The sequence below is a fragment of the Lepidochelys kempii genome, chromosome 5, assembly GCF_965140285.1.
Source record: "Lepidochelys kempii isolate rLepKem1 chromosome 5, rLepKem1.hap1, whole genome shotgun sequence".
Classification (NCBI taxonomy): domain Eukaryota; kingdom Metazoa; phylum Chordata; order Testudines; family Cheloniidae; genus Lepidochelys; species Lepidochelys kempii.
In genome coordinates, this window is record NC_136384.1 from 131,143,085 (window position 1) to 131,160,076 (window position 16,992).

General features: G+C 41.3%; 1 protein-coding gene across 11 annotated transcripts in view; it reads left to right on the plus strand.

Moving 5' to 3' along the window:
* Positions 1-16,725, plus strand: part of HOOK3 (hook microtubule tethering protein 3) — a 143,161-nt gene extending 126,436 nt beyond the window's left edge. For 9 of the 11 annotated variants that reach the window (XM_073345888.1, XM_073345891.1, XM_073345893.1 and 6 more), the window contains 2 exons: positions 89-225; positions 12,970-16,725. In XM_073345888.1, the coding sequence (XP_073201989.1) occupies positions 89-225; positions 12,970-12,985 (153 nt within the window). In that variant the 3' untranslated portion in view covers positions 12,986-16,725. Of the gene's footprint in view, positions 1-88 lie in introns of all 11 variants that reach the window. The other 2 variants (XM_073345889.1, XM_073345890.1) reach the window with 2 other exon arrangements.
* Positions 16,726-16,992: the final 267 nt, after the last annotated feature.

A 16,992-nucleotide genomic window follows, 5' to 3' on the forward strand; every position in this document is an offset into this window, starting at 1 on the left:
ATAACGCAAAGGAAAGACAAGTAGTAAATGGACAACACGTTGAGAAGCATGCACGAATGTTCACTAATGAGTTTGTCTTTATTCACAGGGAATGACTCTGCATAAAAAAGCAGCAGAAGATAGACTGGCTAGTACAGGCTCTGGACAGTCCTTCCTGGCTAGACAAAGGCAAGCCACCAGCACAAGGAGATCTTACCCTGGTCATGTCCAACCAGCTACAGCAAGGTAGAGAAGCCTGGCCTTTAGAAAGGAATCAACCCTGTGATCCAGGCATACTTTGTTCCACGTGACGTTTCAGGAAATGCAACTAGCATCCTTTCTCTATCTTTATTCCTCGTTACCACTGTTATTTCTCATTGCAGGAAGGGGATTTATTATGATTTCTCATTGTTTTAATGCCCTCCATTCTTATTTTTTTGGAGTCGTCTTCTTTCTCTCTCTTTAAATGTGCCAAAATTTTGAAAACATCCAGAGGAGTGCTTTATTATAATGGAGTTTTTTAAATTTGTATGAAGTTGTCATCTCTTACCTAATGTCTGACATAGGCTATGTAGCAAACATACATTTTCTGTCACAAATGGTATACGTGTATCTACGTGTGTTACTATCGTTTATAAGACTCTCTTTGTTGAAAGGGAATTACTCTCCTTTTTACTATGTAGTAATCTGTTTAAAATAGCTGAAAATCCTTTATAAGAAATGCAAAATTGCTGCATAAAATTGTTATAAAACATGTTTCCTGGGGGGGGGACCCTGCCACCCTAGACATTAGCATAGGTGCCAACTTAGCTACATCCTGTGACACCTGATGTGGAATGTTTACAGAACAAAAATGAGTTTCTCCTTTCAAGTGAAGAGGTTGCTCCTGTTCTTGGCACTTGGCATTTAATAGGGAAGTAGGATGATTTGGAGACCATTCTTTCATTCTTTTTCTCTTAAAAGGCTTCAGATCTGCTTTTATTTCTCCACTGGTATTGTCTATTGTTTGCTGCCACAGGTGAAATGTTTCAGATTGTTCTCCCCACTCTGGTTGGTTGAGTATATCCAAAAAGAAAGATCAAGAAATATTTGTAATGCTTTAATGTGCTACAGCATCATTGATTTAAAAGAAGGTATTTATTTTAAAGCTTTGTAATGGTGGACTAACCATACATCAGGGATCAAGGCCCAGCTGAATATTGTTGAGGTTAATGTATTCAAATTGTCATCTACCACTGAAAGATTTATTTTTAATATGTCAATTAGGAGGATGATTATATCAATTGCCTTACTAATGGTAGCTGTGCCTTTAGACAAGTTTGTTGCTTACTCTATTGAAAACTCTGTTTGTAGTCTAATTCTTTTAACACATACCTGTCCATTTATATGTAGCATCTTCGCTTTGATTGGTAAGACAAGTGAGTGGTTCTCACTGCTGACATTAATTTAGGACAGATACTCCTACAAAGTGCTGAGTATTTGAGTGTTCTGAATGCCCTAAATTCCCAATAACTTCTTGAAGAGTTGAAGATGCTCAACACCTAGCACCTCTTAGGATCAGCCTTTATGGATTTACTAGTAGGGGAGCTTTGTATGTGTGTGTTTTGTGACATCACCTTCAACATAAATCTTGCTCCTGATATGGTGTGCATACAATCTAGTTTCTAAGTTTAAATTTTGTAAAATTATTTTAATCTCTTGCCCAATGCAAAACTTTCCTTCCTATAAATCCCTTCAAAAGTAGCTCACCTTGGCTTTTTTAAGCATTCCAAGGTATATTTTAATCTAACCTTTTGATTTAAAATGGTCAAAGGACCCTGAAGGACCAGTACATATGGATTCAAAGACAGTGACATCTGTAAGTGCTGTTTTATTCCAGAGCACATCCAACTGTTCATACCTAATCCATTTAAAAATGGCCATTAAATATATGTTGAAAGCATTTATCTTGATTCTGATTTTCCCAGCAATACAAAGAACATCTTCTGACATCCATGAGCAAAATGTTTGTCTTTTATTCCAAAGAGAGAGAAATAATTGTTTAGTAGTGTTATATGTAGAGTAGTGATCAAAAAGACTTTATAGCTGTTGTCTGCCCTCTGTACTGTGCCTAAAATTAGGTTAGGTAAGATATTTCCTGTAGTATGTGTAAAGCTAACAATGTAAAGGCAGTTCAGGCATAAACTGATATTTGCCTTCCTGTATTTTGTTGAGAAACAAAATGCTAAACGGACAAGTTTCGTAAGTGCCATCTAGCAATATGATTATTCAGACACACGTCTTTTGTGGAGTTCAGACTGGTCACTTTAGGAACCTGTCTTGTGCGTAGTGTGTGTAAGGGAGCAAGAGGTAGTCAATGTCCATGAATAAGTATGTACAGCATTTTTCAGCCCCTAAGAAGGAACCCAAGAATATTTAAGGCTTTGTTTTTATTTTTGTCTGTCAGGCTCTTCCTTTGCACCACCATCTGCCAAAATCTACTTGTGAAAGAAGGGGGTTCCAAAATTGTAATGGGGAGGCTATATCTCCAAGTTTGTCTACTGAGTCCATTTAAGATTACTGTTAATTAGATGTATATCTGAAAGAAACTCCGATACAATTTCCATCCTAAAATTAAACAACTTGCTTTTGTTTTTTAGTTTTTTCTCTCTCTTTTCTGGCTTCTTCTCCCCCTCTTTGTTGCCACTGGTCCCTTGAGGTCTACTTTTTTTTTTTTTTTGGAGCCCACTCTCTTTTTATTTTGGCCTTCCTCTTCCTTTCCCCACAAGATCAGATACTATCTGAGGTGCTTCCCATAGTTCTTTCTGAGCATCTGAGTGAAATCTGCACTATCCTGTTGAGTTTTATGCTACTTTTACAGAGGACACTGTGTAGATAGGAAGAGCAGAGACTAACACTGAGTCTATATTTTGCTGCTGTTGTGGATAATTACAAGTTTATATGAAAACTGCCGTCACTATTTCTAATACCATAAATTAGTACTAAATAAAGTACACGTACAGTACTGCCCTGCTCACCTAAAAATGTTACTTCCCTGATGGGAGAACTAATTTGCATTCCTGCAAGAGGTAAACACCCCTTTTGGGCAGCAACACTTTTAGCTGATAATGACAGAAAAGCTGAGCAGTCCATACGAGCCCTTTCTGGGGTTCCTAACAACTGTGGCAATGTCAGGCAGGCACCTTCTTTTTGTAAGCTTTGTATTAACTAAAATAAAAGCAAATGGTCTAATGCGTAAGCAAGTCCACAAGATTCCAGGCTGAGACCACTACTTTACAGTGCTGTCAAGCGGTTGGAACTTAACTTCTTTTATATTCAAGGACATGTGTGGATTCAAGCTTGTAAAGTGCCAAGCATGTGATAGTAGATACATAATAAAGAAGAATATTAACAGTCCATTTTTTCCCTAAGAATACTTAGCACTTGTGTAATGGTTTACATTTTTCAGAATGCTGTATAAACAGTAACAAACTGATTTTAAAGTTAACTTTTAGCCAAAGTGTAGCACAAAAGAGAAGTCTAATATAGAAATACACATTTATAAACGTTTTAAAATGAAAATAATACGAATAGGAAATTGCCAATTATTTTTTCACTGTATCCTTCTTGATATTAAGCAAATAAGAATCCTTTGCAATTCTAGTGTCACCAGCAGGTGACTTCTGTAATTTCTACATTCACTTTAACAAAAATTGCTAGCAGTTTTCTATTCCAATGGATTGCATTAGGAACTTTATGTTCATTAGTGTATGAAAGGGTGAATTTTTAAAATCCTGTTTAGAACTACTCTACCTGCCACTTTCTAGCATTGAGTTATTCTAGCATTCTTAACATTGAGTGGTATGTGCAAGTTGCTAAGATGCATTCAAATGATTTCTGCATTCTTTCAATATTCCTCTACATCAGATTGTCTACTTGGCAGCTTCCTGGTTGATTTGTAATAGTTTTTTTTTTTATTTGCTTTGATGCTTTGGCATAGATGTAGTAGTTAGATTATACTTTATCTCACCACTCCCTTTAGACAGTGACTCTGAGGAAGAATACCATGAATGTGTCTTTCCAATTTTTCATTTTCTATGAAACATACTTAGAACAACACCTGGATCTGATGCCTTAGATTGAGAATTTTTCTCTTTACTTTTACTCTTGGAGAGGATTGGGAGGAAAATCTTTTTGCATTCGTAGGGCCAAATACTTAAATCTGACTTCAAGTAGGTTTATATGGGTGTAAATTGAATTGAATTTGGCCCTTTATGTTTTACAATGTCTGTCATTAAAATAATTAGATCTCCCCAAAATGATTCTATATAGGACTTAGGCAGTCACATACTTATGGTGTCATGTACAGCAGTGGTTCTCAACCAGGGGTCCGGGGCCCCTTGGGCCACCAAGCAGGGCCAGCATTAGACTCACTGGGGTTCAGGGTAGGAAGCCCTACTCACCTAAGCCCTGGGCCCTGCCACCTGGGGCTGAAGCCTGAGCAATGTAGTTTGGTGGGGACTCTGTGGCATGGGGCCCCGTGCCATTGCCCTGCTCGCTACCCCCTAACGCCGGCCCTGGCTTTTATAGGCAGAAAACCAGTGGCTGTGACACAGGTGGGCCGTGGAGTTTTCATAGCATGGTAGGGGGGGCCTCAGGGAAAAGAAGGTTGAGAGCCCTGGTCTACAGTGTCTCAGAGACCTGGATTACTCTTGGTGAAGCCTCTTCTCAACAAGACCTAAAATGAGCTCCCTTGCACTGGACAGCAAAATGACTTTCAACCATCCTGCCTTAAAATTACTGTGTTGCCTGAAGCGTGCATGGGATTTTCCCCTTTAAACTGAAAAGGTGAATCTAATGGTCACAAAATTGAGGAATAAGATTAATAATGGTTTGAGCCAAGTCAATCCTAGCTCAGCCTTGCCCACTTCCCTGCACAGTTCTCCCAGCACACTTCACTTTTGGGAATAAAACCACTTCTCCTGCCTACCTGTCTTTTCTCATTAAAAATAGATATAATTTGGCATGATCTGGTGTGCCTGGACATGTGAGCCCGTCACATTTCAAGGGGAAAATCCTGACTGAGTCAGAAACACCCCGACCTCATGTCTGCTGAAGACACTAAGCCCCTAAAACAAGCAAAAAGTGTTGCTATATGTACGCCACTGGCTGACACTTTCAGGGAATTGGAAGGCTTCTCAGCAATTTTATTTCAGATCCTAGTTGGGTCTTGTGGGTCCTCGGCAGTGGAACTCCTCAAGCATGAGCAGTTGACATTTCTTCCCTGTCTGGAATTCAGGAAGGCAATTGAAGCTTGTTAGTGACTCTGCAGCCAAATCTAGGTGAAAACAAGAGGATTTTTTTTCCTCAGCTGAAAAAAGGGAGGAAGATCTGTTCCAAGGTATAAAACTCCAAGGAGCAGTGTGTTTTTCTTTGTAAGATTTTTGCTGCTGTTTGTGCACCGTATGAAGCAGAATACTGAACACCTGGGCTCCTGGAACTGATTTAAGTTAGTTTTTGAGTTACGGCTGACTAAACAAGAAACTCCAGAAAGGTGCTTGTTTCCCATCAGAATAAGGTTGTCTTTTTCTACCATGCCAACCTCAGATTTTTCCCATTTGGCACAATAGATCTCTGGAGATTCACTGCAACCAGCACCATAGCTGGAGAATTTGAATGCTTCTCTTGTTTTTCCTTTCTTGACTTTAATGTTTTCATTGGAGATTGAGACATGAGTGTCATTTTTAAAATTATCAACTCATTGAATTGGACAGATGGTGACATTTAACAAATAAAAGTAGACTAGAAAGCCCTAGAAAACTCTTCTAAAAGCAATATGCATTGTTTCCCAAACTGCACTATCCTACAGGACATCAAATTAACACCTAACAGTGGATTCAAGGCAATCTAATTGTTTGATATCAAAAACAGCTGATGGGTTAGAAACAGTTCATGACGAATGCTCTACAGTCTAGGTGAAAGGCTGATCCTTTTGAAATGTATGGGCATTTTGCCACTGATCTCAGTGGGGCAGGTTTTCACTCCACATTTGAAGAGACTTGCTGAGATAATGGGGTTTCTCTAAAGTGGTTCTGCACATTGGTTGGTGCTAATGGAGAATTGGAGATTTTCTCTGCTGCTGTTCATTGTGTACGTGAAGCCAGTTGGAGAACTGACAAAGGAGGCATAGCCTGACATATTATATGTTGATACCACAATTTAAAGTAAACCCCCATCTCATGGGATCACAGGAATTCTCTCTCAGTGCTGTTCTGTTGCCTCAGATTTCAAAGCGGGTTTGAGACAGCTGGTTGAAGCACTGTCCAGACAAAATGAAAGTTTTACTTATAGGGGAAGAGATGGGACAACCGGGAAATCATTTGTATTTGGTGGCAGCCTTATTTACTGCTAGGTGCTGGCGTGTTTTGCAGTTAGGCATGGGAACAATTTTTGAACAGATGCTGAAGGTTACAGTTAGGGAGAAATGGCTATTTTCATCTTCAAAAAAGTGGACGTTTCAGCCTTTACTTCCAGCTGTGGATCCTCAGGACAATGATCTTTGCTTTTGTGGTGCCAGTTTTAGGGCCACCATTGAAAATGCACTGAAAGGTTGCAGCTACTTCAAAACTTAACAGCATTCAGGTGGCCTCTTCCTAGAGGAATCTTTGCTGCCCACAGTTCAGAAACTGCTTATTATTCAGCCATTATGCTTCCATGTCTTGCTAATTTATTAGCATTATTAAAAACCTGTCCTACACTGTCACTGTGCTAAGATGGCATGGTAACAAAAATGCCAAAGATCTGAATTGCTGTGACAGAAATAATTACACAGGGAGATAGTAATAGAAAAGATGAGTAAACTAAATGTGGCACTCATCTTACAAAAGAAAGCAAGCACTTGCCTTACAATTGCTATCCTGCCAGTGTAACTTGAATGCCCCTAATGGCATACATTTTAAGAGAACACAGCGGGGGCTGTCCAGTGGAGTTTTGTTGGGGTTGGGGTTATGCCTGCTTTCATTTATCAACTTTAGTGAGAATCTGGGATGAGAGGTGAAGAACATGGTGAGGCAGAATATTTATAAAGTGATCAATTTTCTCAAGATCCTTGCATTGAAGGAGCTATTATTAATAATCAGTATTATTAATACATTTGTAGAGAGCCAAATGGGGAAGTGTTGGAAACACCAGTGAGGAAGGAAAAACGATTAGAAGTAGGAATGAGGAAGATAATGAAACGAGATTCAACATGGAAACATGCAAGATAATAAATCTGGAGAAAATATATCCAAAGCACATACTCACTGGATGCAAATACTTGGGAACGGCATAGTGTAGGGGTGATAGATGACAAATTGCAATGTGACACAGAAGCTAAAAGGGAGAGTGAGCCATCAATTCTTCACAGTTGACACTGCAACCTTTAGTGTCCTCAGCTCTTACATCATTCTGAAAAATAACATTATTTTAGCCATAAATAGTTCATCCCGCTTACAGACAATTTCTCAGATTTTCGGTGGGCTCTGACAATTTCCAATACAGAGTTCTATCCTTCAGAATAGCCACAGCCCCCAGAGTCTTTACCAAGGTTTTGTCTATGGTAGTAGCTCATATCAGATGTCATGGCCTCCTCGTCTTCCCTTACATCAGTGACTGATGCCTCGCTGTCAAATCCTGCCATGAAGCCTTTATGTCAATCTCTGTGATGCTCCGTCTCCTTTTCTCACTGTGGGTCAGCATGAATATCGAATAATCTTTTCTTACCCCTGCGCAATCTTTGAATTTTATCAGGGCAATCTTGAATTCTCACTGCAAAGGTGTAGTTGCCCACAAATAGGTTCCAGACCATGAATGATATCATAGTTCACATCACGAGCAATCCTAGGGTAGAGGTCAAAACATGTCAGTCCCTCCTTGGCCACGAGGCCTCGTGCACCTATGTCACTCCATTTGCAAGATTCCGCCTTCATTGCCTACAGTCAGTTTGCTCCTCAAGTCACCATTCCATGAACTTCACACTGACAGTTCCCGCCAAGGTACTGTCTTCCCTCCTGTGATGGACAAATCTTCATCACATACGTGTAGGGGGTCCCCTTTTTCCCCTCACCACCAGACAAGGTGATCATTACGGCTGTGTCTCTACATATGGGCAACCACACAGCACAGGGAATGTGCACATCTCGAGAGTCCAGAATGCACATCAATGTCCTGGAACTACAGGTAGCACGGAAGGTGTGCAAGTCCTTTTTTCCTTTCATCTGCTTTCATCATGTCCTCATAATGTCAGACAAAACTACAATGGTCTTCTACGTCAGCAAACAAGGGGGAGCGAGATCTGCCTCCCTGTCTACAGAAACAGTCCATCTCTGGAACTGGTGCATCAAGAATCAGTCACCCTATCTGCAGCCTACCTTTTGAGGATGCAGAATGTGCTCACAGACTCCCTCAGCAGACACTTCGCAATCGACCGTGAGTGGGAACTTCATGACACTGTGCTCCACAACATTTTCACACAATGGGGGACCCCAGGAATCTGTTCGCTTTCCAGGCCAAAAACAAATGTGCCACATTTTGTTCCAGAGGAACCCTCAGTTACCACTCCTACAGTGACACTTTCCTTTCCTGGTCATACCAGTTCAATTATGCCTTCCTCCTGCTACCATTGCTGCCACGAGTGTTACTCAGGAACCGACAGGACAGAGTAACAGTTATCCTGATCGCCCCTTTCTGGCCCAGACAGTTTGGTTCCCCAACTTCCTACGCCTGTCGTCTCCCTTCCCATTACTCTCCCAATATTCCCTGTGCTCCTGAGCCAGTGCAATGTCAGGATCAGACACTCTAATCCACTAACAGTTCTCCTCAGGGCATGGTATTTGGATGGTCATCAGCCCTAGAACGGGTGTGCTCCTCGGCTGTGTGAGACATTCTCTCTTATAGCAGAAAGAACTCAACTAGGAAATGTTACCAATCTACTAGAAACACTTCTCATCCTGGACACAGCATTCTACCAAAAATTATGGGTATTCCACTCATCCTAGACTATATCCTATCTTTAAAGACATCGGGCCTGTCCCTCAGTTCCACGCTAGTCCACTTGGTGGCTGTTAATTCGTTACATCCCCCTATGGAGGGCAGCTCTATTTTTGCACACTTGCTAACCAGTTGATTCTGGAAAGGCCTGATAAGGACTTTCCCACCTCCTCAAAAGATGACACCCCCATTGGACTTGAATCATGTCCTTTCGGTTCTAACACGGCCCTCCTTTGAGCCCTTAGTGACTTGCTCCATGTCCATTCTCTCCTTGAAAGCTGCCTTTCTCATAGCCATCACATCATCTAGGATGGTCGGTGAACTTGGTGCAGTGATGACAGATCCTCCACACCTTATATTTCCCAAAGATAAAGTTTCTTTACACCTACACACCAAATTTAAAGTGGTTTTGAAATTTCACCTTCACCAATCCATTCACATAAGTGTTTTCTTCCTGAAACCACCTGCATCTGCAGAAGAGCATAGGCTCCACTCCCTAGATGGTCAGCAAACCTTGGCCTTTTGCCTACAGAGAACAAAACCATTGAGAAAGTGCTCAAGGTTGTTTGTTGCTATAGAGGAGAGAATCAGAGGACATGCCATCTCCACCCAGGGAATTTCCAAATGGATATCTGATTGCATTCTTCCCTATCAGCTCTCAAACTTCCCCTCTCCCAATGGGGCTATGAGCACACTAAACAAGAGCCCAGACCACTACTGTAACATCTCTTCACGATGTACTCCTCCCAGACATCTGTAAAGCACCCATGTGGAGCTCTGTACACACAGTGCAAGACATTACAACCTAGTACAAGACTCGGCTGCTAATGCCTCATTGTGGACGGCGATTCTCCACTCGACCCTACCATCCTCACCCTCCACCTGCTTTGACCTGCTGGTCAGTCACCCACAGTCGAATACAATAGGGACTATCACTTGAAGAAAAAGAAGAGTTACTTACCTGTAACTAGACGTTCTTCAAGATATGTAAGTCTATATGTATTCCACTACCCGCCCTTCTTCCCCTCTGCTTCAGATCCTGATTCGGCGGTGGCAAAGGAACTGAAGAGGTGGTTGGTTCACCCTGCCTTTCATCACCTTGGTCGGAAACACGAGGCAAGCCAGGGCGTGTGTGCAGACCAACTGACACGGCTTTCAAAATCTCCGACTCCAGACGTGTGGTGCACCTGTGTAACCCACAGTGGAATACATAGAGGGACCACACATCTCGAACCTCCAGTTACAGGTATGTAACCTCCTCATCCTCAGCTGCTGGAAATCATCATAGCTCCTTCCTAGCCGAAACAATGACACATTCCAGCAGCTGAGGATCTGCCCCTATATCTTGGATTTCTCCGGTCTTATAAAACGGTGCTGCAAAAACAAGCTGCTGTTAAAATGGTAGAAAAATTTCTTGCTGTTTAAATCTTTCCTAGAAGAAGTTGTTAGCAGATTCTTTTCTAGTAATAAAACGTGCACTATTCTAGCTGGAAGGGTAATAGCATCTCTCCCTCTCTAGGACCATAGTGTATTCTGTAACGTCCTTGGCCAGACTTTACCCGTTTTTTCAAAGGACTCCCACTAACACCTTGAAGAGTACATTGTTCTCTCCATTCTATTAATGTGCATTAGCTGTGTACCTTTATATTTCACTTAGTCCTGTTGTACAAGTAGATTTGCATTATCTCACATTCTGATGAGAGTAAAAAAACAGGATTTTCCATTTAAAGAAGTAAACTCTGATCTCAGATAGCTTTAACATTTTAACTTTTTATGGCATTACTAAAATTAATTGTTCATTTTATTATTTCCAATCATCCACACCCCAGTGTGCAGGCTCATTTAGCAGTGCTTGAGTGGATAACAATGCACCTCATCTAAGGGATGTGTTATTCAAAACACACTTTATCAATATTCTGCTTTGAATGCATTCTTTAATGCATTCCTGATTTTCTTTCACTTAATTTGTTAGTCTGTTCTCTCTGTTGTGTGCACTTTCCGACTTTCCTAAATAAAAAGTATTCTGGTTAGGAGGAAACAGGTGAGAAGGGAGGCGCACAGGAAGGTCATTTTGTTACAGAAATTTGAAAGAGTACAGGCAAGTCTCGTCTTACGCGCATTTAACATGTGTGAATTCAGCTTTGCATGGTCGGCAAAAACAAAACAAAAAAGAAAAATAACAATTTCAATACTGTACCTGTAGTGCGGGCGATTCCGCCTGCGATTACACTAAATGTAATTTTGACTATACACGATTTTCACTTTACGTGCTGACTACGGAACGTAACCCCAGTGTAAGATGAGACTCGCCTGTATACTTGTATTATGTGCAGCAAACTTGAGTTACTGTATTCTTTTGGCTTCAGTAGAATTAAATCATCAGCTACAGGACTTGTGCTGTAGTTATAACTTTTGAAAGAAATGTCTTAACTTTTAGTCATAAAGATATTTTCTCTAATAAATTCAATCCAGATTTTCGTGCCACAAGAAGCATTATTAGAATTAGGTACTTATCAGGGAAATTCTTAGAGGAAAAAACCAAATTCACAGAGCATGTCTTCTATCAGAGGACAGCATTTGCTGTTTACATTGTGCTGGAATTATTGAAAATCAGAATGAGCAGACACTAGAAACAAGTCTCTCTCCTATTCTGTATATTTCTGCAGTAATATCTAAAATTTGCTTTTGATCAAAAACTTATTTTACATCAAATGACTAAAGCTTGTTAATGTAAGAATGTGACACGGGATGTGCATCAAACAAAGGCTTGCTTTGGTGCAGCTAATCAAAACTAATGCTTAATCATAATGCTTTTATCTTGTAACACTATGTGGAATTTCTCTCAGACGAGAATGGAAATTATAACTCCATTGCCTTTTTCAATGGTTAAAACTCATGATGTGAGACAGACACCTTTTTACATCTGGAAATGTTTTTTTTTTTTTTACTGATTGTGCTCACAGGCAGCAAAAATGAGTGAAACTTGTGGAGGCCAATTTCATAACTATTCCTTGAGCTTCGTATGTGTCTGACAAGGCATTCTGCACTAAGGTGTTGGGTATGGCCACTTGGGTGCAGATCCCCAAAGGTATTTAGGTGCTCAGCTTCTATTGATTTGAATTAGGTGCCTAAATACCTTTGAGGATCTGGGCCTTGGTCTGTTACTAGGAGTTGTACAAGACTCCGTTTTAGGATGTCTAAACCAGTGGTGCCAATTTCAGGTATTTTTGGAGGGGGGCAAGGGTGCAATTCCAGTTTCCCCCACCCCCTCCTCCAGCAGAAACCCCGTTCCTGTCACTCCTAGTATCTTCACCCCACCCCACCCGAGGTCTTCCTCGGCTCCAGAGTATCCCCTCTCTCTCTTACCCACACCGTGCATGAGCCTGTGCTGCCAGGACTCACTTTCTCAACAGACTCCCCTGAGCTCCGCCGCAAAGGAACTCCCACCCCATGTGCCACCAAGGCACAGCACCATTTGGCCCAGTCACCTATCTGTGTGGAGTGGCAGCCTGGTCAAATTTCAGCGCCGTTGTCACCATGCAGCTGGAGCAATGCTCTGGACCACTCTGGCAGCAGCCGTACTGTTCTAGTGTAGGACCACTGCTTAAAAGTGGCCAGGCCACAGCCATCCCCAGCTCCATGGCCTGTGGGGCTTTGACCAAATGCAAAAAGCTTGAGGGAGGTTGGGGACAAATGACCCTCCTCCCAGTCCCCCCCACCCTTCCCCCACCCCAGGTGGCAGCGCTGATCTAAACCAAGACTAGCTTTTGTTCCTCCATTCAGCTGTTAGCACATTAATCATATTGTGAATGCTTTTAGTCACCTTAATAAAATAGCAGTTGAAGCCCCCTTGACCTAGCTGAGCTATAACTTGACACAGCTTTACTAAACTGCTTAGAAAACATATGTTTTGTTTTCATTTTTAACAGTAATGAAATGTTGGCTGCTTTTTAACTTTCTTCTTTATTTTTTTATTTGCAGTGATGTGGTTGCATGACCTGCAGCATTATTTATCAAACAGGGACTGTTCAGTGCATGACTTGCTTTCTGTCCAGACTGCATAACCCAAAACTTAACCAGTTCTACCACTTAAGACTCATGGCATCTGATTTCAAAGAGAGAGATCCACTTGCAAAGAAGCTTGCCATCTTGGGGAGTGGCTTTACCATCTCCCTCTTCCACCTCCCCTCCAGAATAAAGTCTCCCCAGGAGACTGGGGCCAGGGAAAAACCAGTATTCAGAATTCCTGAGAGGGTATTTGGTAAATTGACACAGTTCCCTTTCAGCACTCCGTTTTTTCTGTCTATCCACTTTGACTACTTCATTCTGATTATTAACACACAACCTTCTGCTCCATTTCCATTTGCTAAGCTAGACAACAGCTAGTCTTAATGAGGTCATAAATGTATCTTTCTGATCATTCATCTGTTAAAGCTCTTGCACATTTGAAGGCTCTGGTCTAATCAGGTTTTAATATTTAAGGTAAAGCCAAGAAAGTTTTCTTGCAGGAAAAAACTATTACGAATTGTTGTTTGACCCTCCCATGTTCCTTAAAAAATAAGCAAGGTATATCTGCTAAGCTCCAAGCCTGGACAAACTATCATGCAATATTTTATTTACAAACACTGCATACTTTCTTAATATGTATATACACAGTAGTTTGTGACTGTTACATTTTTCTCTGTCCATTTAGCTGTCATCAGTTTCTTTCAGTAATATTTTTTTCTATCTGTGTACAAAAGTTAAACAATTCTAGAAAGGAACATGAATGGAGATAACTAGTATAAAATCAGTCTACACTTGCTGACTTACAGTATTATGCAAAATGTCCTTGCCAGCTTATTTGGGTTGTTTATATTTTACTTGTACTATTTGAGTTGTCTTTTTCTTATCCCCGTTTCAGTTGTTTCATTTCCATTTGCACTAGCATGCCTGTTTCTTTGTATTATGAAGTATTGCTATAAGATTTGCAGTATGTAGACGGTATAACTCAAAATGCTTTGTTCTGCCTATATTGACTAATTTTAAAAGCTGCTTATTTAAAATTTTAAATTCTTAAATATCCACACGTTTGTATTACTGTATTTTCATTTTGTACTTGGACAGACAGCACTGGCAAGATACAAGACATGAGGAAATGCTGTTTTGTAGTATTCTAAGTTCATGTGTTTATTGTGTAGATACTGTCGTTTTAACATCTGGGACAAAGGTGAGACCTCGTAAGCCATAGTATTCGCTAAAAAGCCTCAAGAGAATCTGGAATCATTAGTACTGTACATTGTTCCGTTTGATTAGAAGTCCAGTTCTTGAGCAACCGCATGCTTCCTACCTAGATCTCAACCCTGCAGAAACTTAGACATATCCTTAACTTTACTCATGAGCAAATTTAAGCATCAGAGCCTTAGGGGTAAATTGACCCTGTCTTTGTGCCTGCAAAGCACTTAGGAGGCTGGGTAGGGGCAGCACATCCCTTGCTTGGTACAGAGGCCTGCTCTGTGCACCCTCCTTTCACATCAGTACACAGGGATAGGTGGGGCAGGGCTGGAGGAGTATTGGGCACCCCTAGTCTCTGCAGCCTCTTCAGAACCTGTAAGGAGCATTCTGTTCAGCACCAGGTCCAACTAGCTAGGGCCTGGGCTCTCACCTTGCCCCTAATCGTAAGTCCCAGGCAACCCTCCTGGTCAAATACACCCCGGGTTTGATCAGCCTGGAGGGAAACTGCACCAGATCTGGAGGCGGTGATGTGAGGAGTGATGCAGGGGAACATGTAGCTCACTGTCCCTCTCTCTGCCTTACAGCAATCGCTGGCTCTTCTTTGGGGGCCAAAGGGAGATTAGAACTGGGGTCTCTGCAGGAGGTAGGGGAGAAAATAAGGACTGGGATGGAACTGTGTTCCTTATTCTCTCTGCTGGAGGGCAGAGGAGGATGACTCATCCCTCCACATTCCCTCTCTTGAGGGCCATGCAGGAGGTTCTTCAGTCTTATGGGATCCAAGTACTCTGCCAGGAAGGGCCCTCATCACTGCCATCAGGGAGCTGGGGGCTCATCTCTACAACCTCCCAGCCTGCTGGGGCAATGCAGTTACAGATTTCACCACCCGGGGAAGCTCAGGATGTAGGTGGAATCAGAAGCGTCACTAATCTGTCCCACACAAAGGCCTTAGGATCTGATCAGGGTGGGACAGGCAATGTTTGAACAATGCACAGCAAAGAGCCCCCTGGGCCTGGTATGTGACATTTCAGCATTAATAACCGTAGATCCCTTGCTAGGAGGTACTGTATAAACATGCCTTCTCTCCTTGTTGGGAACTGGATGAGTGGCTTTGAGCTGCGTTTTCCAACTCTGTAGTGCAGCTGGTGATGTCTTCCCCAACCGCTGCTGGATATCGATGTCTCCAGAGTTGGTAGTTTTGGGCTGGCAATGCCATTTGACTGTTGAGGGGTTAGACAGAGACTTCTGGAGTAGTGGGGCTGGGTGTGTTGGAGCTGTTCTCCCTGCCACCAGGCTGGCTGTGTAGATTAGTAGTTTACTATTCAAGCTGTTCTGAAGCCAAGGCATTTGTATCTTCCTGAAAAGTTTTTAGCCTGACATAACTGTTTGAGTCTACTCAGTGCAGTAGGGAAATGTCAGATTGAGCTAGTAACCTCAAGTAAATGTGCTGTCTTTCTTTTAATTAAGTTATCCTAGCATCTCTCCCCCAGAGGGTGATCCCAAGCATGTTTCTAATGTACTAACCGGATGTGTGCGTAAGAGACTGTTTTATTTTCTCAGTGGCAGCTTGTTTGACTGTCCTAATTTGTGTTGACCAGTTATCAAAATAACTGTTTGTGAAATTGTCAATAATATATTTTCTGTCAGAGAATGGATTTCTAGAGTGTCAACGCATTAATTTCCCTTTTCAGTTCACCTATGGATTCTTATCCTGTAACTACCAGATTGTCATGGTAGTGGCATTAATATACATATCTGTAAAAAGACAAAAATACAAGATAATGGTCAGAAGAATGCAAACATTTTAATAATGTTTTTTCCCAGTCAAATACAATAATGCTTCCAAGGCTACAAAAAAGTGTACAGTTGTTAAACAAGTTGTAAATAAAGGCTTATATAAAATGGAATCTCTTGTTTTTCTGGTCTGTTACTGTATTAGAGAAAGTGCACAAAGTGAGGTTTCTGTTAAAATTGTGGGTTTGTTAAATCTGAAGCTGTCCTTTGTAATAAGAAGCTAGTTATGCTATATATTTTTTGATTGAGATTATTAAATACAATTCAATTAAAACTTTAAGGCCTACTCATTACAGGGTCTCAAAGCTGGCCCTACATCCCACCACACAGGGACCTTTCTCGCCACCCTCCAGAAGCACATATATCTGTACAGTGTGTCTGAGTTCTGTACAAAAGGTGAACTTTGGGTAACAAGTCCATCCCCTGAAGACTGCACAGTAAAATTACAGAACAGTGAGGTAAGCGGTCATTAGTCATAGCTGGAATGCTTCACTCAACAGGTAGATTTTCAGAAATATTGGCTAGGAGGAAAAGAAAGACTTAACCATATGGGGCTTATGGAAAGCACAAAGTCAGGTATGAACTAAAGGAGGGAGGGAGAGGCCAGAGATGAAGTCAAAACTGTAAGCATGGACAGAATCATGGAATGAATTGAAAGTGAACACAAGCTTGAATGTAACGTGGAAAGTAGATGTCAGTGCAGATGCTCAAGAAAGGGAGATGATTGTGACAGCAGGGGTTGGGATGGTCGAGGAAGAGGCCAGAAGAGAAAGTTGAGGTAGTGAAGAAATTACCAAAATTTAGACTGCAACAGGGATTGGAGTAACAAACAAATTCTGGGCAATAATATAATGGAATAATATTAAGGTGTGTTTTGATATCTCTGAAAAATCAAAAAAGGTTGGCTAATAGTCTATGTTTCCAGGGAAGGCACAAAAAGTTCCAAAGAGACAAATTTCCAAGCAAAGGCCAATAAAATATAGTTCTAAAAATGTCCTT